Here is a 24,763-nt window from a genome sequence, read left to right on the forward strand (position 1 = left end):
CGACGCAGGGCTTCGCCTAAGCACTACAACGATATGACTGAGGTGGAATATGGTGGAAGGGGGCACTGCACACGGCTAAGGAACGATCACGAAGATCAACTTGTGTGTCCTAGGGTGCCCCCTTGCCTCCGTATATAAAGGATCCAAGGGGGGTGCGGCCGGCCTAGAGGAGGCGCGCAGGAGGAGTCCTACTCCTACCGGGAGTAGGACTCCCCTCCCGTTCCTTGTCCAACTAGGAGAGGTGGAGGGAGAGAAGGAAAGGGGGGGGCGCCGCCCCTCCCTCCTTGTCCAATTAGGACTAGGGGGAGAGGGGGCGCACGGCCTGCCCTGGCAGCCCCTTCCTCTTCTCCACATTAGGCCCATAAGGCCCATTAACCCCCCGGGGGGTTCCGGTAACCCCCCGGTGCTCCGGTTTTATCCGAAACTTCCCCGGAACCCTTCCGGTGTCCGAATATAGTCGTCCAATATATCAATCTTTATGTCTCGACCATTTCGAGACTCCTCGTCATGTCCGTGATCACATCCGGGACTCCGAACTAACTTCGGTACATCAAAATGCACAAAACTCATAATAACTGTCATCGTAACGTTAAGCGTGCGGACCCTACGGTTCGAGAACAATGTAGACATGACTGAGACAAATCTCCGGTTAATAACCAATAGCGGGACCTGGATGCCCATATTGGCTCCTACATATTCTACGAAGATCTTTATCGGTCAGACCGCATAACAACATACGTTGTTCCCTTTGTCATCGGTATGTTACTTGCCCGAGATTCGATCGTCGGTATTCAATACCTAGTTCAATCTCGTTACCGGCAAGTCTCTTTACTCGTTCCGTAATACATCATCTCACAACTAACATATTAGTTGTAATGCTTGCAAGGCTTATGTGATGTGCATTACCGAGAGGGCCCAGAGATACCTCTCCGACAATCGGAGTGACAAATCCTAATCTCGAAATACGCCAACCCAACATGTACCTTTGGAGACACCTGTAGAGCTCCTTTATAATCACCCAGTTACGCTGTGACGTTTGGTAGCACACAAAGTGTTCCTCCGGCAAACAGGAGTTTCATAATCTCATAGTCATAGGAACATGTATAAGTCATGAAGAAAGCAATAGCAACATACTAAACGATCGGGTGCTAAGCTAATGGAATGGGTCATGTCAATCACATCATTCTCCTAATGATGTGATCCCGTTAATCAAATAACAACTCTTTTGTTTATGGTTAGGAAATATAACCATCTTCGATTAACGAGCTAGTCAAGTAGAGGCATACTAGTGACACTTTGTTTGTCTATGTATTCACACAAGTATTATGTTTCCGGTTAATACAATTCTAGCATGAATAATAAACATTTATCATGATATAAGGAAATAAATAATAACTTTATTATTGCCTCTAGGGCATATTTCCTTCAGTAGCACACTTGTAAGAGTTCACCAACATAACACATAACCGCACAGGTTCATGAACCTAATGAAACGGCGACAAGTTCAGTTTCATAATGAAACGACAATGACTAATGCCTTGCGCGCGTGTTCCTAGTGCCATCCCTATTGGTTATCTTCTTCCTCCTAGCAGGACGAGCCTCCTCTTCCTCCTCTTCCTCCTCCGCCTCATCATCCAAGCTCGCCATACGCGAGCTCCCTGTGACCACCTTTGGGTTGCCTATGTTGTCAAAGTCGGTGGACGTGTACCGTTTTATGGGATGCCTAGGCTTCAACATGTATGCGGACCAAACTTGAGCGTCTGCCAAAGTCATGTCATCATCAACCTATCACACAATCAAACAATATGGTGAAGACCGGCGTCGTAATCAAGTGAGAATTACATCTAAAAGATTAGTCATACCTCTTGGGTGACCGCACCCTCATCATCCATATAAGCAAATGAGGAACTCACAGCGTCCCCCTGATGGTGAGATAAGGGGTCTGATGGTGTACCGGGCCTAGAGGCAGATGGTTCATCATATTCTGGGTCACGGCAACCGAGAAGGTTCGATAACCGCCTTAACTTCTTGGCATGACGCTGTAACATGAACAAGTGTATAAGATACCAAACTCTGCAACATATGTAACATGGACACGGACACTTGAGTGCGATATACCTTGAGGAATGCTCGTAGTGAACCATCTTCATTGCCTTCTCCAACCGATGTCTTCTCCAGAATAGACTAGCTTTCATCAGCTCCTTTCTTGATCTGGTTGTGCTGCGGATGAGAACGAAATAACACGCTAGCCATTCAAACATGTGTAATACGGCCAACAGGAAAGTAAAGAAGGGAACACTTTACCCCTTCCCTGACAGTTTTGTTGTACTGATGCTTCGATAGATCCTCAAAGTTTGCGGGATCTTCAAGAATATCATCGTTGTATGCCGGCGGGCATATCTCAACTCGAGCATTTTCAAGAAACCATCGTAGGTAGTTATCGAAAGCAAGTGAGCTATGCTCACGAAGCTGGGCACGTGCACTGTTACGAGCTTGCTCCACACTAAGATGGAAACAGGTAACATACGATGCATGATGCTTGTCCCAGTCCTTTATCTTTCGCTGCCTTCTCCTATCCAACCTGCATGGTAGAAAACCAAACTTTAGCACAATCAAGAAGGAGTGGTGATGCTTAGTCAATGTGGTTCATGCTCTCTTACCTATGAAGTGCTTTGTCCGTGTCCACCCATTCCGGCGGGTGAGGCTGAAACAGACCAAACTGACGATACACGCAATCTGGCAAATGAAGCTCAACTGCCCAGTTGCATATCAGTGGGCACCGCATAGCCAAAGATCCCTATCCCGCAAGCACATCGGGTTGATGACAAACTCCTCGGTGTACCCTACTGTGTCATTGGCGCCATATGGCTGCCATACCACCTATGAAATAGGACAACAACGCAACATTGATAACAATTTTTCAGGCAATCATGAGAAATGACTGAAGTAATGTCCTCGTTACCTGCTCAGGCGTAATCGTGTCCAACTCGGAAATATACTTTTGGTACATGAGATTGACATCGTTCGTCATCTCGGATACAGCTTCCCACTTGTAAGACCAAGTGGGGCGCCATAACCGTAATTCGTCATCTTCATCCCAAGGATTAAACTTGACGCTCTTCGGGCGTCCAACAGGCAGACGCTCCCAGCTCCATACAAAAAGTAGAAGCATATTACCACCAATGCATGCCTTATCCGTGATCCTGCAACACGCATCGTCCAACTGCATATGAAAGAGAACAATGTTAACTTGACTACAAGGTTGCATTGCTAATGAAGAAATGAGTTGGTAACAAAACAAACCAACTACCTGTCGGTACAAGTAGGCAAGAGTCACTGAACCCCAGCTCCATCTGCTATCGAAGACGGTCAACGCCTTCAGCCATATCCATGGAGCGTTCTTGCCTGTGGAGTCAGGAAACAAAGTCCTCGAGACAAAGTACCACATATAGACACGAGCATGTGTCTGTATCACATCATCAGTGGCATCCGTAGGGCAATTCGCAAAGTTCCTGTGGATCCACGTGAAAGCAGCTCCGGCTGCTTTCCTTTCCTTCTTCTTCTTCTTCTTCTCTTCTCCCTCCTCTACATCAGCCTCAGCCTCGGTAGGAGCCATACCAATAAGAGCATTCATCTATTGGCGCCACCCGTCAGAATCGGTGCTCATACAGAGAGGCTTCCCATCGATAGGAAGACCGGTGATCAAGGAGATATCCTCGAGCGTCACGGTCATCCCCCCAGCCCGAAGATGGAAACGGTGTGTCTTCGGCCTCCATCGATCAACAAGAGAGAACACCAGTGGAGAGTTGAGGTTCGGCGTGGACCAACTGACCAACTGAATCCACGGGAGGAGTCCTGCCTGCTGGATGTACGGTGTGTACCGCTCATCGTATGGCATGGCAGGACCAGAGACCCCGTGATACCGAATCTTCAGAGGTTCAAGCTTCTGCAAAAAAAAAGTAATGAAAAATCTTAGGGCATGTCAATTTCAACTAAAGGCAAATTTGCAAAATATTTAGATTACTCATTATTACCATCTCCTTCTCGCGCATCATGTAGGCCCGATGTCGTGTGTCATAGGCATTGTCGAGAAGCCAAACCATCCTTACAAAGTTAAAACAATAAACATATATGAGTTCATCTCAAATATTGGTACACTAAACATCTCATATGTGTTCATCTAAACATCTCATATGTATTCATCTACAAGAATCTCAACATCTCCTTCTCACACAATGAATAAATGATTGTAAATTCTCATATATATCTTGTATGTCATATGTGTTCAAATAAACTCAACATCTCATAATTCAAATAAACTCAACATCTAATATATATCTAAAAAACTCAACATCTCATATATAGCTACAAAACTCAACATCTCATAATTATCTACAAAACTAGGCATCTCATATATATCTAAAAAAAATAAACAATCTAGGTTTCACTAACAAGAATCATATATTGTGAACTAATCAAGGGTGACACTACGACTACACTGTTGGAAATATGCCCTAGAGGCAATAATAAATTGATTATTATTATATTTCCTTGTTCATGATAATCGTTTATTATCCATGCTAGAATTGTATTTATAGGAAACTCAGATACATGTGTGGATACATAGACAACATCATGTCCCTAGTAAGCCTCTAGTTGACTAGCTCGTTGACCAATAGATGGTTACGGTTTCCTGACCATGGACATTGGATGTCGTTGATAACGGGATCACATCATTAGGAGAATGATGTGATGGACAAGACCCAATCCTAAGCCTAGCACAAGATTGTGTAGTTCGTATGCTAAAGCTTTTCTAATGTCAAGTATCATTTCCTTAGACCATGAAATTGTGCAACTCCCGGATACCGTAGGAGTGCTTTGGGTGTGCCAAACGTCACAACGTAACTGGGTGGCTATAAAGGTACACTACGGGTATCTCCGAAAGTGTCTGTTGGGTTGGCACGAATCGAGACTGGGATTTGTCACTCCGTGTGACGGAGAGGTATCTCTGGGCCCACTCGGTAGGACATCATCATAATGTGCACAATGTGACCAAGGAGTTGATCACGGGATGATGTGTTACGGAACGAGTAAAGAGACTTGCCGGTAACGAGATTGAACAAGGTATCGGGATACTGACGATCGAATCTCGGGCAAGTATCGTACCGATAGACAAAGGGAATTGTATACGGGATTGATTAAGTCCTTGACATCGTGGTTCATCCGATGAGATCATCGTGGAACATGTGGGAGCCAACATGGGTATCCAGATCCCGCTATTGGTTATAAAGGAAGCTTGTATGTGGTTACCGAAGGTAGTTCGGAGTCCCGGATGAGATCCCGGACATCACGAGGAGTTCCGGAATGGTCCGGAGGTAAAGATTGATATATTGGACGAAGGGTTTTGGAGTCCGGGAGTGTTCCGGAGGTACCGGGTGATGACCAGCATGACCGAAAGGTGTTTCGGGAGCCCCGGCAAGTGTTGGGGGGCTTCATGGGCCAAGGGAAGGGGGCAAACCAGCCCACTAAAGGGCTGTGCGCCCCCCCCCCCTCACCTATTCCCACGTGACCAGGGGTTTGGGGCGCCCCATCTAAGGGTTCCCACCTCCTGGCTTGGGGGCCAAGTCACCCAAGGGGTAGATCCCATCTGCCCTGGCCGCCGCCCCCCCTAGGGGAAACCCTAGGGCGCCTCCCCCTTCCCCTTGCCCCTATATATAGTGGAGGTTTTGGGGCTGCCCAAGACACGATATGAGTTCCTCTCCCTGTTGGTGCAGCCCTACCTCTCTTTCTCATTTCTCCTCTCCCGCGGTGCTTGGCGAAGCCCTGCAGGATAGCCACGCTCCTCCATCACCACCACGCCGTTGTGCTGCTGTTGGATGGAGTCTTCCTCAACCTCTCCCTCTCTCCTTGCTGGATCAAGGCGTGGGAGACGTCGTCGGGCTGTACGTGTGTTGAACGCGGAGGTGCCGTCCGTTCGGCACTAGGATCTCCGGTGATTTGGATCACGACGAGTACGACTCCATCAACCCCGTTCTCTTGAACGCTTCCGCTTAGCGATCTACAAGGGTATGTAGACGCACTCTCCTTCCCCTCGTTGCTAGTCTCTCCATAGATAGATCTTGGTGACACGTAGGAAAATTTTGAATTTCTGCTACGTTCCCCAACAGTGGCATCATGAGCTAGGTCTATGCGTAGTTTCTATGCACGAGTAGAACACAAAGTAGTTGTGGGCGTTGATTTTGTTCAATATGCTTACCGTTACTAGTCCAATCTTGATTCGGTGGCATTGTGGGATGAAGCGGCCCGGACCGACCTTACACGTACTCTTACGTGAGACTGGTTCCACCGACTGACATGCACTAGTTGCATAAGGTGGCTACGGGTGTCTGTCTCTCCCACTTTAGTCGGATCAGATTCGATGAAAAGGGTCCTTATGAAGGGTAAATAGCAATTGGCATATCACGTTGTGGTTTTGCGTAGGTAAGAAACGTTCTTGCTAGAAACCCATAGCAGCCACGTAAAACATGCAAACAACAATTAGAGGACGTCTAACTTGTTTTTGCAGGGTATGCTATGTGATGTGCTATGGCCAAAAGGATGTGATGAATGATATATGTGATGTATGAGATTGATCATGTTCTTGTAATAGGAATCATGACTTGCATGTCGATGAGTATGACAACCGGCAGGAGCCATAGGAGTTGTCTTTATTTATTGTATGACCTGCGTGTCATTGAACAACGCCATGTAATTACTTTACTTTATTGCTAACCGGTAGCCATAGTAGTAGAAGTAATGAGTTGGCGAGACAACTTCATGGAGACACGATGATGGAGATCATGATGATGGAGATCATGGTGTCATGCCGGTGACAAGATGATCATGGAGCCCTGAAGATGGAGATCAAAAGGAGCAATATGATATTGGCCATATCATGTCACTATTTGATTGCATGTGATGTTTATCATGTTTATATATCTTATTTGCTTAGAATGACGGTAGTAAATAAGATGATCCCTCATTAAAATTTCAAGAAAGTGTTCCCCCTAACTGTGCACCGTTGCGACAGTTCGTTGTTTCAATGCACCACGTGATGATCGGGTGTTTGATCCAAACGTTCACATACAACGGGTGTAAGACAGATTTACACATGCAAACACTTAGGTTGACTTGACGAGCCTAGCATGTGTATAGACATGGCCTCAGAACACAGAAGACCGAAAGGTCGAGCATGAGTCGTATAGAAGATACGATCAATATGAAGATGTTCACCGATGTTGACTAGTCCGTCTCACGTGATGATCGGACACGGCCTAGTTGACTCGGATCATGTAATCACTTAGATGACTAGAGGGATGTCTATCTGAGTGGGAGTACATAAGATGAACTTAATTATCCTGAACATAGTCAAAAGGATTTTGCAAATTATGTCGTAGCTCACGCTATAGTTCTACTGTTTAGATATGTTCCTAGAGAAAAATTAGTTGAAAGTTGATAGTAGCTATTATGCGGACTAGGTCCGTAAACTGAGGATTGTCCTCATTGCTTCATAGAAGGCTTATGTCCTTAATGCACCGCTCAGTGTGCTGAACCTCGAACGTCGTCTGTAGATGTTGCGAACATCTGACATACACGTTTTGATAACTACGTGATAGTTCAGTTAAAGGTTTAGAGTTGACGCACCGAAGACGGTTTTGAAACGTCGCGAAACATATGAGATGTTTCGAGGGCTGAAATTGGGATTTCAGGCTCGTGCCCACGTCAAGAGGTATAAGACCTCCGACGATTTTCTTAGCCTGCAAACTAAGGAGAAAAGCTCAATTGTTGTGCTTGTGCTCAGATTGTCTGAGTACAACAATCATTTGAATCAAGTGGGAGTTGATCTTCCAAATGAGATAGTGATGTTTCTCCGAAGTCATTACCACCAAGCTGCTAGAGCTTCGTGATGAACTATAATGTATCGGGGACATATATGATGATCCTTGAGATATTCGCGATGTTTGACACCACAAAAGTAGAAATCAAGAAGGAGCATCAATTGCTGATGGTTGGTGAAACCACTAGTTTCAAGAAGGGCAAGGGCAAAAAGGGATGCTTCATGAAACGGCAAATCAGCTGCTGCTCAAGTGAAGAAACCCAAGGTTGAACCCAAACCCGAGACTAAGTGCTTCTGTAATAAGGGGAACAGCCACTGGAGCAGAATTACCCTAGATACTTGGTAGATGAGAAGGCTGGCGAGGTCGATAGAAGTATATAGGATATACATTGTGTTGATGTGTACTTTACTAGTACTCCTAGTAGCACCATGGTATTAGATACCGGTTCGGTTGCTAAGTGTTAGTATCTCGAAATAAAAGCTACGGAATAAACGGAGACTAGCTAAAGATGAGCTGACGATATGTGTTGGAAGTGTTTCCAAGGTTGATATGATCAAGCATCGCACGCTCCCTCTACCATCGAGATTGGTATTAAAACCTAAATAATTGTTATTTGGTGTTTGCGTTGAGCATAGACATGATTGGATTATGTCTATCGCGATACGGTTATTCATTTAAGGAGAATAATGGTTACTCTGTTTATTTGAATAATACCTTCAATGGTCTTACGCCTAAAATGAATGGTTTATTGAATCTCGATCGTAGTGATACACATGTTCATGCCAAAAGATAGTAATGATACTACCACCTACTTGTGGCACTGCCACTTAAGTCATATCAGTATAAAACGCATGAAGAAGCTCCATGTTGATGGATCTTTGGGCTCACTCGTTTTTGAAAGGTTTGAGACATGCGAACCATGTCTATTGGTGTATATGCATGAAGAAACTCCATGCAGATGGATCGTTTGGACTCACTTGATTTTGAATCACTTGAGACATGCAAATCATACCACATGGGCAAGATGACCGAAAGCCTCGTTTTCAGTAAAATGGAACTAGAAAGCAACTTGTTGGAAGTAATACATTTTGATGTGTGCAATCCAATGAGTACTGAGGCATGTAGTGGATATCGTTATGTTCTTACTTCACAGATGATTTGAGTAGATGTTGAGTATATTTACTTGATGAATCACGAGTCTGAATTATTGAAAGGTTCAAGTAATTTCAGGGTGAAGTTGAAAGATCGTCCTGACAAGAGGATAAAAGATCTATGATATGATCATAGAGATGAATATCTGAATTACGAGTTTGGCACAGAATTAAGACATTGTGGAAATTGTTTCACAACTAATACAACCTGGAACACCATAGTGTGTCCGAACATCATAACTGCACCCTATTGGATATGATGCATACCATGATGTCTCTTATCGAATTACCATGATAGTTTATGGGTTAGGCATTAGAGACAACCACATTAAATAAGGCACCACGTAATTCCGATGAGATGACACCGTATGAACTATGGTTTAGAGAAACCTAAGCTGTCATTTCTTAAAAGTTTGGGGCTGCAACGCTTATGCAAAAAAGTTTCAGGTTGATAAGCTCGAACCCAAAGCGGATAAAATGCATCTTCATAGGGCACCCAAAACAGCTGGGTATGCCTCCTGTCTCAGAACCGAAAGCAATAAGGGATTGTTTCTAGAATCGGGTCCTTTCTCGAGGAAAAGTTTCTCTCGAAAGAATTGAGTGGGAGGATGGTGGAGACTTGATGAGGTTATTGAACCGTCTCTTCAACTGGTGTGTGACAGGGCACAGGGAGTTGTTCCTGTGGCACCTACACCAATTGAAGTGGAAGCTTATGATATTGATCATGAGACTTCGGATCAAGTCACTCCCAAACCTCGTAGGACGACAAGGATGCGTACTACTTCAGAGTGGTACGTAATCCTGTCTTGGAAGTCATGTTGCTAGACAACAATGAACCTACGAGCTATGGAGAAGCGATGGTGGGCCCGGATTCCGATAAATGGCTCGAGGCCATAAAATCCGAGAGAGGATCCATGTATGGAAACAAAGTGTAGACTTTGACAGAAGAGCTCGATGGTCATAAGGCTGTTGAGTGCAGATGGATTTTAAAAGGAAGACGGACAATGATGGTAAATGTCACCATTAAGAAAGCTCGACTTGTCGTTAAGATGTTTTCCGACAAGTTCAAAGAGTTGACTACGATGAGACTTTCTCACTCGTAGCGATGCTAAGAGTCTGTTGGAATTATATTAGCGATTACGGCATTATTTATGAAATCTTGCAGATAGGATGACAAAACATTGTTTCCTCGACGATTTTCCTCGACGATTTTCTTGAGGAAAGGTTGTATGTGATACAACCGGAAGGTTTTGTCAATCCTGAAATATGCTAATAAGGATGCAAAGTTCCAGCAATCCTTCTGAGGACTGGAGTGAGCATCTCGGAGTTGGAATGTATGCTTTGATGAGATGATCAAAGATTTTGGGTTTATACAAAGTTTATGAGAAACTTGTATTTCCAAAGAAGTGAGTGGGAGCACTATAGAATTTCTGATGATATATGTTGTTGATATATGGATCAGAAATGACGTTATTCTGGAAAGCATATAGGGTTATTTGGAAAGTGTTTTCAATGGAAAGCCTGGATTAAGCTACTTGAGCATTGAGCATCAAGATCTATAAGGATAGATCAAAACGCTTAATGGTACTTTCAAATGAGCACATACCTTGACATGATCTTGAAGGTGTTCAAGATGGATCAGTCAAAGAAGGAGTTCCCTGAGTTAAGGTATGAAGTTAAGACTTAAAGCTCGACCACGGCAGAATAGAGAGAAAGGACGAAGGTCGTCCCCTATGCTTAAGACATAGGCTCTACAGTATGCTATGCTGTGTACCGCACCGGAAGTGTGCCTTGCCATGAGTCAGTCAAGGGGTACAAGAGTGATCCAAGAATGGATCCAAGAATGGATCACAAGACAGCGGTCAAAGTTATCCTTAGTAACTAGTGGACTAAGGAATTTTCTCGATTATGGAGGTGGTAAAAGAGTTCGTCGTAAAGGGTTACGCCGATGCGAACTTTGACACTAATCCAGATTATTCTGAGTAGTAAACTGGATTCATATAGTAGAACAGTTATTTGGAATAGCTCCAAATATAGCGTAGTAGTTGCATCTACAAGATGACATAGAAATTTGCGAAATACATACGGATATGAATGTTCACTAGTAGAAAAAGGGTCAAATGTGAAGCACATTAGTGCAGGTTTGAATTAGAGCCGGCACTAATGTGTACATTAGTGCCGGTTCGTGGCGGCGATCAATAGTACCGGTTCGTGGCGAACCTTTAGTACCGGTTCATGCCACGAACCGGTACTAAAGAGGCTGCATCAGCCTGCGGTCAGGCTATGGCCCCACCATCACCATTTAGTGCCGGTTCTTACCACGAACCGGTACTAATGAGGTTATGGCAAGCTGTTTTTAGTCCCACCTCGCCAAGAGAGAGGCAGTATGAGCGGTTTATAAGCCGTGAGTGCACAGACAATGACGAAGAGTTGCAATGCTCACCTACATGTTGATTAGCTTCAAGCCTTGCGGAATAGCATAGATTGCACTGAGCTATGTGCAGTGCAGTCTACACTATTCCGAATGGCTTGAAGCAAATTAACCAGCATTGCACCTCTTTTTTATTTTTAATAACTTATTTAAACTCCGGACTTCTTTTGTGTTCAGTATGCAGCATTTAAAGCGGCGTCATCAATTTCGAACATGTTCTGACATCATTTGTTGTTTTTCGGTCATTTACCTAATTGTTTAGAGAGCTAAATGACCGTGAAATTGAAAATCACTACAAAATGAATCCTGAAAATGTTGAAACTTGGCATGGTATCATCATATCACCCGAAAGAGTAGAGAGGGTCACGGCAAAAACTGGACGCACTTCGTGTACAAACTGGACAAACTCTTTCCGAGTATCAGGGTTTCGGAGTCCGGAGTGGGTACTAATGTGCATCCCACCAATCAAGAAGAATCACACGGATCGTGTGTTTCTTTCTAGCTCTTGCGAGTCATTGGATCAAGGGTGTGTTTCTTCCTAGCTCATGTGAGTCGTTGGATCGAAACTACCACAATCACTTTGTGAGCCAGACGACCCTATATATAGCTAGCCCACCTCTCGCCTTCCCTGCATAAGTCTTTCAGTTGCATACATCTACCAGTTCATCGACTGCATACATCTACCAGTTCATCGACTGAATACAAATCATTCGGATTCGCCATCATACGTCCAACCGTGCATTTGATATGCATATATATGCATCACGAGCCACGGTTGGGCTGTATGATGGCGATACCGATTGGTTTGTTCTAGATCCGACATAAAAGGTTTGATACAACTTTTTTGTGACATAAGAGCTATCTCTCCTCCTACCTATTTTAGTTACACAACTACCTATTTGTGCCAAATTTTCACTTTTGCTGTTGCTCTTGCATCATAAGCATCCATGTTAACTGGACTTACAAGTAATGCAATTTAACCAAACTATCTTGTGATCTTCGCCAACAGAGAGGCAGTATGAGCGGTTTATAAGCCGTGAGTGCACAGACAATGACGAAGAGTTGCAATGCTCACCTACATGTTGATTAGCTTCAAGCCTTGTGGAATAGCATAGATTGCACTGAGCTATGTGCAGTGCAGTCTACACTATTCCGAATGGCTTGAAGCAAATTAACCAGCATTGCACCTCTTTTTTATTTTTAATAACTTATTTAAACTCCGGACTTCTTTTGTGTTCAGTATGCAGCATTTAAAGCGGCGTCATCAATTTCGAACATGTTCTGACATCATTTGTTGTTTTTCGGTCATTTACCTAATTGTTTAGAGAGCTAAATGACCGTGAAATTGAAAATCACTACAAAATGAATCCTGAAAATGTTGAAACTTGGCATGGTATCATCATATCACCCGAAAGAGTAGAGAGGGTCACGGCAAAAACTGGACGCACTTCGTGTACAAATTGGACAAACTCTTTCCGAGTATCAGGGTTTCGGACTATACAAAAATAAATAATGCAGAAAATAAAAAAACCATACAAAAAAATTACTCAAAAATAAATAGAAGAAAATAAATAATGCACAAAAGAAAAAACTATATAAAAACTACTCAAAAATAAATAAAAGAAAATAAGTAATGCAGAAAAGAAAAAACTATATAACAAATTTGTTGGCACACTGCCCTGTGGGTCTACCAGACCTAGGGTGTGCAAATGCAGGCCCAGGAGGGCCAGCAGACTCACAGGGCAGCGTGCCTAATTAATTAGGCCCAGAAGCCTGCTATATAGAGGAGTTCGAAGAGGTAGCCGCGGTTGGGTTTATAAACCAGTGCGGCTGCCCTTCGCCGGGCGAGGTGGGACTAAACTTTGGGGTGGCAGCGCAAGGCCTTTAGTACCGGTTGGTGGCTCCAACCGGTACTAAAAGCCTTCGTTTCCCGCCGCTTGGCCTGGCGAAAATAGGCCTTTAGTACCGGTTGGAGCCACCAACCGGTACTAAAGGCACATCCTATATATATAGCTCTTACAAAAATTTCAGTTTCATCCCCACTTCGTCTCCAACCTCCGCCGCGCGCGCCGCTCGATCCCGTCGTCGCCGCCCGTCGTCCGTCGTCATCGTCGCTGTCCCCGCCGCCGCCCGTCGTCGTCGTCGTCTCGCGCTGCCGCCCCGAACGCCGCCGCCGTCCGTCGCCATCGCCGCGGCCGTACGTCTCTCTCTCACTCCCGCACACATATACACACACATACATACACACACATACACACACACACCGGCGCCCCCGCCCCGTACGCCGGCGCCCCCGCTCGTACGTACGGGGCGGCGGCGTACGGGGCCGCACACACACACACACATATACCACACACACACGCATACACACACACATACACACATACGTACACACATATACGTATATATACACACACACATGCATACACACACACATACACACACACACACATTTTTTTTACTTATTTTCTGTTTTTTAGAAAAGTTAATTAGATGATCGAATGTTAGATTAATGTCGAATGTTAGATGAATTAGCTAGCTAGATAGAAAAATTGTCGAACTAGAGATTAGAACTAGTTGAATAATTAATATAACTAGTTTATTTTTAGTAAGAAAATTTAGGTATATGAGATTAGAACTAGTGGAATAATTAATATAACTAGTTTATTTTTAGTAAGAAAATTTAGGTATATGAGATTAGAACTAGTTGAATAATTAATATAACTAGTTTATTTTAGTAATAAAATTTAGGTATATGAGATTTGATGATCTAATTAAAATATTATTTGTTAATGAGTTTTTCTGTTTATTTAATTTTTTATATATTTTGAGTTTATATAAATGTTAGATTAATGTCGAATGTTAGATGAATTAGATAGAAAAGTTAAATATATAGTAATGTCAATTGAATATATAGTTAGATATATTAATGTCAAATGTTAGATGAATATATATTAGCTAGATATAGGTGTTTAATGTTTCACCTATATGAACATAGGAAATGTCATCTGACGACGAAAAAGATTTTGTTTTGTGCGAACACTGTGAAGACCAGCGCGGCCTGTGCGATCAAAATTTCCTTGTTGATGGTAGGCGCTTCAGCATCAAGCTGGATGAGACATTCGAAGTTGATACAGTAAGTCACTTTGTCAATTATTATTTGAATGCAAAACTTATGCTTCATTTGCTTCAACTTATAATTTTAAATTTTCACTATTCTACTAGCGCATCCCCTGCCATGCAAGAATTTTTGTCTTGGATAAGATAGGTTTTAGTGCTATAGATGATATGGAGGTAAAGAGAGTTTACTTGAAGACGGAGCATGGGTATACTTTCAACGTCAAATTATATAATGGAGACACATACACCCATTTTGAATGCAAAACTTGGCAAGCACTATGCAAGGCTTATGCATTTGAGCCTGATATGGTTATCACCTTTGATATTCGTCCGGAAGATGATATTGAAGGTAATATAGACATCTGGGTCGATGTGCAAACGCCTCCAGTTCTACCATTTGGTGAGTTTTTCTCAACCATGCATGCATATGTTTATGTCTTTCATACAGTTTATTCAAAAATAGTTGACAACTAATTTGTATTGTCAGCTTATTTCAGTTCAAGCAAACATGTCCGGCGCTTGGTAGACAGGACCTACTACTACCCCGGGGCTCAACTAAACTGCGAGGAGATAAGTCATTATGTTTCATGGCTTGAGGATCTTAATACTGTCAAGACAAATTTTTTTCCTAAACTTAGAAATGTTAGTACTCAAAACGTGCGACCAATGGTGATCGTATTGAACTATGGTCACATCTATAATCAAAAGATGGTAAGATTTTAAATATTTGTCCTTAATTAGTGCATCTTTTGCATACATTATTTTTGAAGCTAAACTTTCATTGCTTAGTATATTAATTACTATACGATGTTGTTCAGGGACTTCCGATGACAGTTGTGCCTCAGTGGATCGAGACAAAAGGTCGCATGTCAATGGTTAGCTTACGACCAAGATTTCCTACATTGCACATGAGTGCATTCAGGATTTCTGAAAGCGAAGAATGCTTAATAGTGAAAGATTGGAGCAAAATTATTAACGATCGCAGAGAAGTACTAGGGGGCAGTAAGGTGAAGCGCAACCCAAGATTAGGAGACAGATTCATCTGCATGCTCCAGTATGATGAATCAGGAGAGCTATACATGTTCTATGCTATTCTACCTGAGAGGGAGCAGCAGGATCAGTAGCTACTAGTTCATGCTCTTAATTAGTACTTGTCTCATGTCCGTGTCCTGAACTTCGATCTTGGTGACGATTATGTTGAACTTGATGATATCTTTGCTTCTGTTACAAAGTGAATGTTTCCTCTTTAAGCTAGCCAGCGTTGATGATGATTAGATAGCTAGCGCGGTAATGACTATGATGATTAAATAGTGGTAATTAGACGACTACGATGATATTTAGCTAGCTAGAGTTTATTTATTTATTAATATGCGATGATGATGATGATGATGACGACTACAACTCATTATAACGTAAAACAATCCTAAATTAAATTGATAACACAAATTTAATTGAAAAATACAAAATAAAACAAAAACCCACAACCATTTAGTACCGGTTGGTGTTACCAACCGGTACTAAAGGGCTCCCGGCCCCCGGAGCTGGCTCGTGCCACGTGGTTCCCCTTTCGCACCGGTTCGTGCTGAACCGGTACTAAAGGGGGGGCCTTTAGTGCCGAAACGTTAGTGCCGGTTCCATAACCGGCACTAAAGGCCCTTACAAACCGGTGCTAATGGCCCGTTTTCTACTAGTGGTTGCAGACCCGTTGACTAAAACCTCTCTCACAAGCAACATGATCAAACCCAGAACTCATTGAGTGTTAATCACATAGTGGTGTGAACTAGATTATTGACTCTAGTAAACTCTTTGGATGTTGGTCACATGGCGATGTGACCTGTGAGTGTTAATCACATGGCGATGTGAACTAGATTATTGACTCTAGTGCAAGTGGGAGACTGCTGGAAATATGCCCTAGAGGCAATAATAAATAAGTTATTATTATATTTCTTGTTCATGATAATCGTTTATTATCAATGCTAGAATTGTATTGATAGGAAACTCAGATACATGTGTGGATACATAGACAACACCATGTCCCTAGTAAGCCTCTAGTTGACTAGCTCGTTGACCAATAGATGGTTACGGTTTCCTGACCATGGACATTGGATGTCGTTGATAACGGGATCACATCATTAGGAGAATGATGTGATGGACAAGACCCAATCCTAAGCCTAGCACAAGATCGTGTAGTTCATATGCTAAAGCTTTTCTAATGTCAAGTATCATTTCCTTAGACCATGAGATTGTGCAACTCCCGGATACTGTAGGAGTGCTTTGGGTGTGCCAAACGTCACAACGTAACTAGGTGGCTATAAAGGTACACTACGGGTATCTCCGAAAGTGTCTGTTGGGTTGGCACGAATCGAGACTGGGATTTGTCACTCCGTGTGACGGAGAGGTATCTCTGGGCCCACTCGGTAGGACATCATCATAATGTGCACAATGTGACCAAGGAGTTGATCACGGGATGATGTGTTACGGAACGAGTAAAGAGACTTGCCGGTAACGAGATTGAACAAGGTATCGGGATACTGACGATCGAATCTCGGGCAAGTATCGTACCGATAGACAAAGGGAATTGTATACGGGATTGATTAAGTCCTTGACATCGTGGTTCATCCGATGAGATCATCGTGGAACATGTGGGAGCCAACATGGGTATCCAGATCCCGCTATTGGTTATTGACCGGAGAACGTCTCGGTCATGTCTGCATGTCTCCCGAACCCGTAGGGTCTACACACTTAAGGTTCGGTGACGCTAGGGTTATAAAGGAAGCTTGTATGTGGTTACCGAAGGTAGTTCGGAGTCCCGGATGAGATCCCGGACATCACGAGGAGTTCCGGAATGGTCTGGAGGTAAAGATTGATATATTGGACGAAGGGTTTTGGAGTCCGGGAGTGTTCCGGAGGTACCGGGTGATGACCAGCATGACCGAAAGGTGTTTCGGGAGCCCCGGCAAGTGTTGGGGGGCTTCATGGGCCAAGGGAAGGGGGCAAACCAGCCCACTAAAGGGCTGTGCGCCCCCCTCACCTATTCCCACGTGACCAGGGGTTTGGGGCGCCCCATCTAAGGGTTCCCACCTCCTGGCTTGGGGGCCAAGTCACCCAAGGGGTAGATCCCATCTGCCCTAGCCGCCGCCCCCCTAGGGGAAACCCTAGGGCGCCTCCCCCTTCCCCTTGCCCCTATATATAGTGGAGGTTTTGGGGCTGCCCAAGACACGAGATGAGTTCCTCTCCCCGTTGGTGCAGCCCTACCTCTCTTTCTCCTTTCTCCTCTCCCACGGTGCTTGGCGAAGCCCTGCAGGATAGCCACGCTCCTCCATCACCACCACGCCGTTGTGCTGCTGTTGGATGGAGTCTTCCTCAACCTCTCCCTCTCTCCTTGCTGGATCAAGGCGTGGGAGACGTCGTCGGGCTGTACGTGTGTTGAATGCGGAGGTGCCGTCCGTTCGGCACTAGGATCTCCGGTGATTTGGATCACGACAAGTACGACTCCATCAACCCCGTTCTCTTGAATGCTTCCGCTTAGCGATCTACAAACGTATGTAGACGCACTCTCCTTCCCCTCGTTGCTAGTCTCTCCATAGATAGATCTTGGTGACACGTAGGAAAATTTTGAATTTCTGCTACGTTCCCCAACATACACATCCTCCTTGACAACACCCAATCTTGGACAAATAAAGATCCAACCAAGCAAATCAAGGGTTCCACCCAATCTTGGACAAATCTCTAAAATGGCAACGAATTTACAGAGGAAAAGAAAGGGAACGGAGGAGTTTACCTAGTAGGAGGGATCGCAGATCGAATCCACGGTTTAAATCTTCAGATCTGAGAGGGGCGTGGGGGATCCGAAGGGGGCGCCGCCGCTGCTCTTTCTTATAGAGAGCAAATTGCCTGGGAGAGAGGGAAGAACTGCCTAGAAGGGCTGGCCCGATGCGACTTTAAGTCAATGTGCAGCGCCTAAGCGCTAGGCGCTGCGCATTACACTGTGTGGCGCCTAGAGCTTAGGCGATGCACGGCTGGATGTGGGGCTGCGCCTGGCCTCGGGCTGCCACGCTGGCCGGACGTGCGGCACCTAAGACAAAGGCGCTGCATAGTGGAGTGCAGCGCCCGGCTGTCAGGCGCCACACAAAACGGTCAATTTGTGAATTTTTTTCAAGAGCTGTTCAAATCATGATTTTATTTCATCCTCAGGTCAAATATGTGTTTTTTTGCCACCAATGCCATCGCCGAAGCAGCAGCAACGACATCGGCTATTACTGTCTGCCGGTGGTTCTGGTGCCTACATGCCGCACCTCCCTCACTAGGGTGCCTTTTCCATGGCACTAAAAATGACGAGGTCCTGCCCATTGGCCGGCTAAAGAGGGGACCACCCTGGCCCCAGATGGGGAGCCCAAATGTTAAATATTTTAAACACTATACTACTATCTATTAATGTCAAAATATTGTTGCATATGTGTAAAATAAAATCATAAATTTACAGGAGAAATCTAAATCACATCAAAGTAACAACCAATCTAATAGATGGCGGTGAATCTGATAGGTAGCTATGAATTTAGTTAGCTTGCTAGTCCCTCTCTCCAATAGACGGCCGTAGGATGTACTGGAATCTATGTAAACTAGATTTCATGTTTAAACTGTACAAACCATTTTATTTAAAAACTAGCAAAAGATTTTTTATACATCAGATTAAACCAAATGTCCAGATGAGCATACTAATAAACAAATTGTATCTAAGCATAAGTGAATCAGCGGTATGTCTATATTCATCGGTGATTGGTGATATATCAGTACCATGCATATGTTAAACTTATTATTGAATCTTAGTTGTTAGTTGTTACACATTTACAAACGGTACAATTTATACTCTACAAGGTTGTACAAATATGCACACATAATAATACACTAGAAACCGCTATTCAAATATTAGCTAGATATTATTTTTCTTTAGAAACCTCTAACATGATATTGGATGAAACTAAACGATAGATTAACATATGCACATACATACAAATACAAATATATTTTAAATGACTTAATTTAAATTTATCATAAACTAGTGACAAGAGATATACATTAGAACTGAGAATAAAGAACATTGGTTAACTATACCAACTAAATTATGGATCAACTATACCAACTAAATTATGTGGTTTATTATACCAAATAAATAATACAATGTATACTTCTTAATATTGTAGTAAAATAAAAATAAAAAAAATAAAAGTTTGGTATAAAAACAGTTTGTTTAATTTTGCGCCGGGTCCGCCCCGCCTGGCCTCTGTGTCCTGTCTCTGCCCAATCTATCATCACACCATTCCCACATGTTTAAACCCAGGATGAGTGATCTCCTCTTTTTAGAAAAAGCCGATGGCTTGTCCTACTTGTATCTATTGTTGGATTCTAACATGCAGAGAACATAATCTATGGTGCACGTACATATGTTGCGACTTGGTGAAGGTGTGTGGCACGCATATCTCACCTTGAGGCAGATCGGCTCTTTGTTTCCGCGACGAGAACCTAAATTGCTCGCTAACAATAAAATATACATAGCAAGCGCCTAGAGTTCCATTCTTGTCTTGGATTTAACTACCTCAAGCATTTCTATAGTTCAGTTCTCAAAAGGTGTGGAGTATGACGATAGAGATACTATGTTGGCACTAGCTGATGAGTCTTCTGGTGTGTATCTCATCCATGTCAAGAAGATTCACCTTCACATCTGGCTCCACAAGGGGGACAACTGGTCGGTATTGGACACCATTTGTTGGATTTAGTTGGTTGATAATTTGAGGATGTCTGGTTGCATGGTTGGGGACGAGTCTACCGCTCCCATCCGGATAAACCGTGTCGGGGACTATGCTGAGTTTGTGTTCCTGGAGAAGGGTCGATATGCACTCCACTTGGATATCAAGTACAGGCAATTACGGAAAGTGTATGACACGACAAAAGAAGATAAACATTCGGGTGATATCCATCCTTTTATGATGATATGGCCTCCCTCATTTCCTTCACTCAAGGATGATCCTACAAGGTTTGCCTTTTTCCTTTTGTATGCAAAGTGGCTAGGACAAGCTAATAGTGGGTAATTTTGGTTTTTGTGGTATTTTTGCTTAGTTTTTTTACGGAAATACATACCAGTGAATGGAAATGTGTCTGCCCGCGATATGAAGGCATTTAACTTATATTGATGTGATTTTTTGCAAAAAATCTATTACTGGACGAAATTCATTACTCTGATTTCTAAGCACAAATAACATTTGATGCCATTGCATTAGACCCTAGTTCAGTTAGTCCATTTGATATTTTCATGCTTGAAGTGGCTAAATAAATATTGTGATGCTTACTTTCTCCATTCTTATAATTCCTCTTTTTTCTCTTAACCAGAAATGCCATGTGAACAAGGATACGAGGAAGCTTTTGGATGATCAACAACAAGGGCGCAAGTGAAGGAAGAGTAGGAACTCATATCCCTATGGATATGGTGCCATGACTGTTTGTGACCGACTTTATTTTGTGAAGAAAACTTTGTATTCTATTGTATCATTACTGTTCGGTATGGGACTGACATCTTCATTTTTTCTAGTTGGAAGAAGATTCCATGTATGTTTACTAGCTATCTCCTCTGATCCGCCTGGGTAGCAGTGTTTGCTTGCCTTCTTGTTAATTGTGATATCTACAGAATCAATCTTCTTATTCCTCATTGTTGAATTGGTTTCAGTTAGCGGTGTTGCAGCTCTCCGATTTATATGGAGTTATGGACATTTATAGGTTGATACCAGCCAGACTTTTTTACATGCTCTTGCAAATGCATCATATATTTGTAACTAGCTAGGCACTTATAAAATAGTTCTGGTGTTGGAAATCCAGCGGTAGGGAAGCAGGATTGAATCTCTGCTGCGGACCTGGAACTGAGGCTTTGAACAAACAAGTTGAATCTCTCTTTCTTTTGCACTGGGTGTCTCCATCTCCTATAAGCCTTTACCTCCTGTGTTATCTTTTGTTTGAGTAGTAACGTACTGTAAAATATACTGAGATTCTTGCTTTCTTTGAAAAGGTGAGGAAAGTTGATAAGCTTGATGATCTTGTGCTCTGAAGTCAAAAAAAAATGAGACCAACCCAAGGGCTAACCCTCGTTGGCTTTTCTTTATAGGAGAAACTCCGTGGGCACCACGCGTCCGTGCCGGGACTCGAACTCGGGTGGGCTGGCAGCAACCTCAGCTGCCCTGAAGTCATGGATGAGCTAATGCTTGATAGCAATGACATTGGCTGGTCTCTTGTTCCGCTGCTCTGATGAACCAGATGAGAGTTACTGCATCGGTGTCTCCCCTACTGAAAACTCACATGACAAGTTATCCTCTTTTAAACTGTGAACCCTCTTCTGTGTCAGATTGTTTGTTCTTAGCATCTAGCAATGTCAGTCTATATTGTGGAGCAGTGTGGCTGTGTACATAATGAAGCATAGCATGCTCCTCACATGATATGCATCCATTCAACCTCTTGGCTTCGAGGGACTGGACCCACAAGACAGTGAGATGCATGGCTTGTAGCAATATGGTTGTGTAAAAAAATCCTGCCAAAATCCTCTTCCTCACACATGTGTTGCCTTCACAATCCTGCTCCTCCATTGACTCTGCAGTCTCCAAAACATGCAGCCGAAGTGCCCAGCCGTCAAATCAGCTCCCTGCTCGTGCCTGGTGCCCACACAGAGTCACACCTTTATTTGTTTGCTTTATTGCTTATTTAGGATTTAGTTTGGCATTTCTGGTATGTAGAAACTTATGTACCTGAAGCATCTAGGGGCAACAAACTGTTATCATGCTTCAGCTGAAGGCACTGAATTTTCTTGGTTGGATGTTGATATAGATGTTTCCTTGACCAAATGCTTCAGTCAATTCATCACCAAGGAACAGTTTATTTTGTCTTGGCAGAGTTCTCCAAAGTCAAGTCAGTTTGCTCCATTATCCAAAGAGCAGGAAACATTGGTGAAAGTGGGAATAAATTCATTACTTTGACTTTTGAGTACACATAATGTTGTAACTATTGCTGCATTATCCACCTGTGATCTACATACTGATCATTCCCCTGTTCGCTTTGACAGAATTGCCATGTGGAGAACAAGGATGGATGAGAGAGAGCTGCATTTTCTTGTAGCAGCAGTTCTGAGTTGTAATTGTTCTCACTCTGATTGTACTTATGTACGTATTAGTTAGGATGGTACTTACGTAACTGGAGCAGTAGTTCTAAGTTGTAATCATATTTTTCTTCCTTCTCATGCTCACCCTCATGAAAGAATCTGGTGTTCTTGTCACCCGCAGAGAGCTACTTCAGTCGATACCGCTGCAGCCTCATCAATTCTTTGCGGTCTCGACGAGTTCTTCATTGATCTTTAATTCTGCGTGAAACGGCCCCATCCTAGCTGGATTACCCCTCAGCCGTTCTTGCTCCTTTTTAAATTCTTGAATTTTTTTTAGGGGATTTTAAATTCTTGATTAAGTGTGGCGGCCTAAGGGCTATGGCTGCAAGGCCGAGGCGGGAGTTGGGCGAGGCCGAAGTTGGGCTGCTGGAACCACGTTAGCGGGGCTAGGAAAGCTAAGGCGCTCGAGGGCTACCGTGAGATTTGTTAAGGGAAAACAAAGGACGTTGTTTTGCTGTAGTATAAGGGTGTCGCTCTCTGTTGCGGATTTCCTAATTGACGCTTGTTGCATCAAGTTGTCGACCAAGCGAGCGACCTAGTGGCCAGCCCATTTTAGCTCCTTAGTGTATGTTGTCCGTACTGGTTTCTACTGGTTTTGGGAATGGTTTCTACTGCTTTTGGGAACCTTCTACGAGGTTCTTGGATCATTTTTTTTCTCTTTCGGTTTCAGTTTCAGTTTCTTTTTTGTTTTTTCTTGTTTTTTTTTCTTTTGTCTTTTTTCTGTTTCATTTTCTTTGCTCTTTGTTCGGTTTCTTTTTCTTTTTCTACTTTTATTTTCAAGAAAATGTTTGTGTTTTTCCAAAAATATTCGTAAATTTCAACAACAAAAACTTAAAGTTGTTCAAAAGTTCAAAAAAACCATTTTCTAAATTTGTTCACAAATTCCAATGATATTCGGGAATTTACAAAATGTTTGTGATTTTTAAAAATTGTTCGGAAGTTCAAAAAATGTTCTTTTTTTCGTTCATAGCAAAATAACTAAAAAGTAAAAAAATTATTCGACTTTTCCTAATTTTTTTGGAGTTTTAAAAATTGTTCACATATGCAAAACATGCCTTTTAATTTTTTTTGTTCATGTATTCAAACAATTTTCGTATTTGTTTCAAGTATTCAATTTGTTCTCGATAAGTTTTTTTAAAATTCAAAAAAATGTCGCATGTTCAAAATTTGTTATTCTTTGTGGGCATGCATGCCCTCTCCTGTTACATCATTTAGGTTTAGTAGGGTGGGTCCAAGAGATCAATTAAATTGTGCAACGTGATGGCACCCAGCTCATCTAATGTATGCATCTTTGTTATCTAATCGTGTCATGCAGCAACTGGAAGGGTCAAAGTTGGTGAAGAAGCTGGAGGGCTACCGTGAGATTTGTTAAGGGAAAATAAAGGACGTTGTTATGGTGTACTACAAGGGTGTCGCTCTCTTGTTGCGGATTTCATAATTAGCGCTCGTTGCGTCAAGTAGTCGACCAAGCGAGCGAGCGACTTAGTGGACCAGCCCATGTTAGGTCTGTACTGGTATCTACCGGTTTTGGGAACCTTCTAGGAGGTTCCTGAACCGGTTCTTTTTTCCTTTTTTGGTTTCTGTTTCTGTTTCTTTTTTGTATTTTCCTGTTTCTTTTTCATTTTTTCTGTTTCTTTTTCTTTGTTCTTTGTTATGTTTCTTTTTTCTATTTTTATTTTCAAGAAAATGATTGTGTTTTATGAAATATGTTCGTAAATTTCAAAAAACACGTCGAGTTTTTCATAAGTTTTTGAAAGTTCAAGGAAAATCCAGTTTCTAAATTTTATTCACAAACTCCAATAATATTCAGGAATTTACAAAGTGTTTGTACTTTTCAAAAATTGTTCAGAAACTCAAAAATGTTCTTCTTTTCACTTTTATTTCATAAATAAGAAAATCACATATTTGAAAAAAATATTCACCGTTTCCAAATTTCGTTTGTAGTTTCACCAATTGTTCACAGATGCAAAAAATGTAAGCCTTTAAAAAA

The 24,763-nt window shown here is 42.7% G+C and overlaps 1 protein-coding gene across 1 annotated transcript; it reads right to left on the reverse strand.

Annotated features, from left to right (window-relative positions):
- Positions 1 to 1,530: 1,530 nt before the first annotated feature.
- Positions 1,531 to 4,103, reverse strand: LOC125519567. Its single transcript, XM_048684332.1, has 8 exons — positions 4,035 to 4,103; positions 3,833 to 3,946; positions 3,311 to 3,583; positions 2,963 to 3,223; positions 2,661 to 2,704; positions 2,305 to 2,455; positions 1,863 to 2,039; positions 1,531 to 1,785 (listed from the first exon to the last, which is right to left on the reverse strand). The coding sequence occupies exons 1-8, from the start codon at positions 4,101 to 4,103 to the stop codon at positions 1,531 to 1,533; spliced, it is 1,344 nt and encodes a 447-aa protein (XP_048540289.1).
- Between the last annotated feature and the right edge of the window lie 20,660 nt (positions 4,104 to 24,763).

This window comes from Triticum urartu, chromosome 7, assembly GCF_003073215.2.
Source record: "Triticum urartu cultivar G1812 chromosome 7, Tu2.1, whole genome shotgun sequence".
Classification (NCBI taxonomy): Eukaryota; Viridiplantae; Streptophyta; class Magnoliopsida; order Poales; family Poaceae; genus Triticum; species Triticum urartu.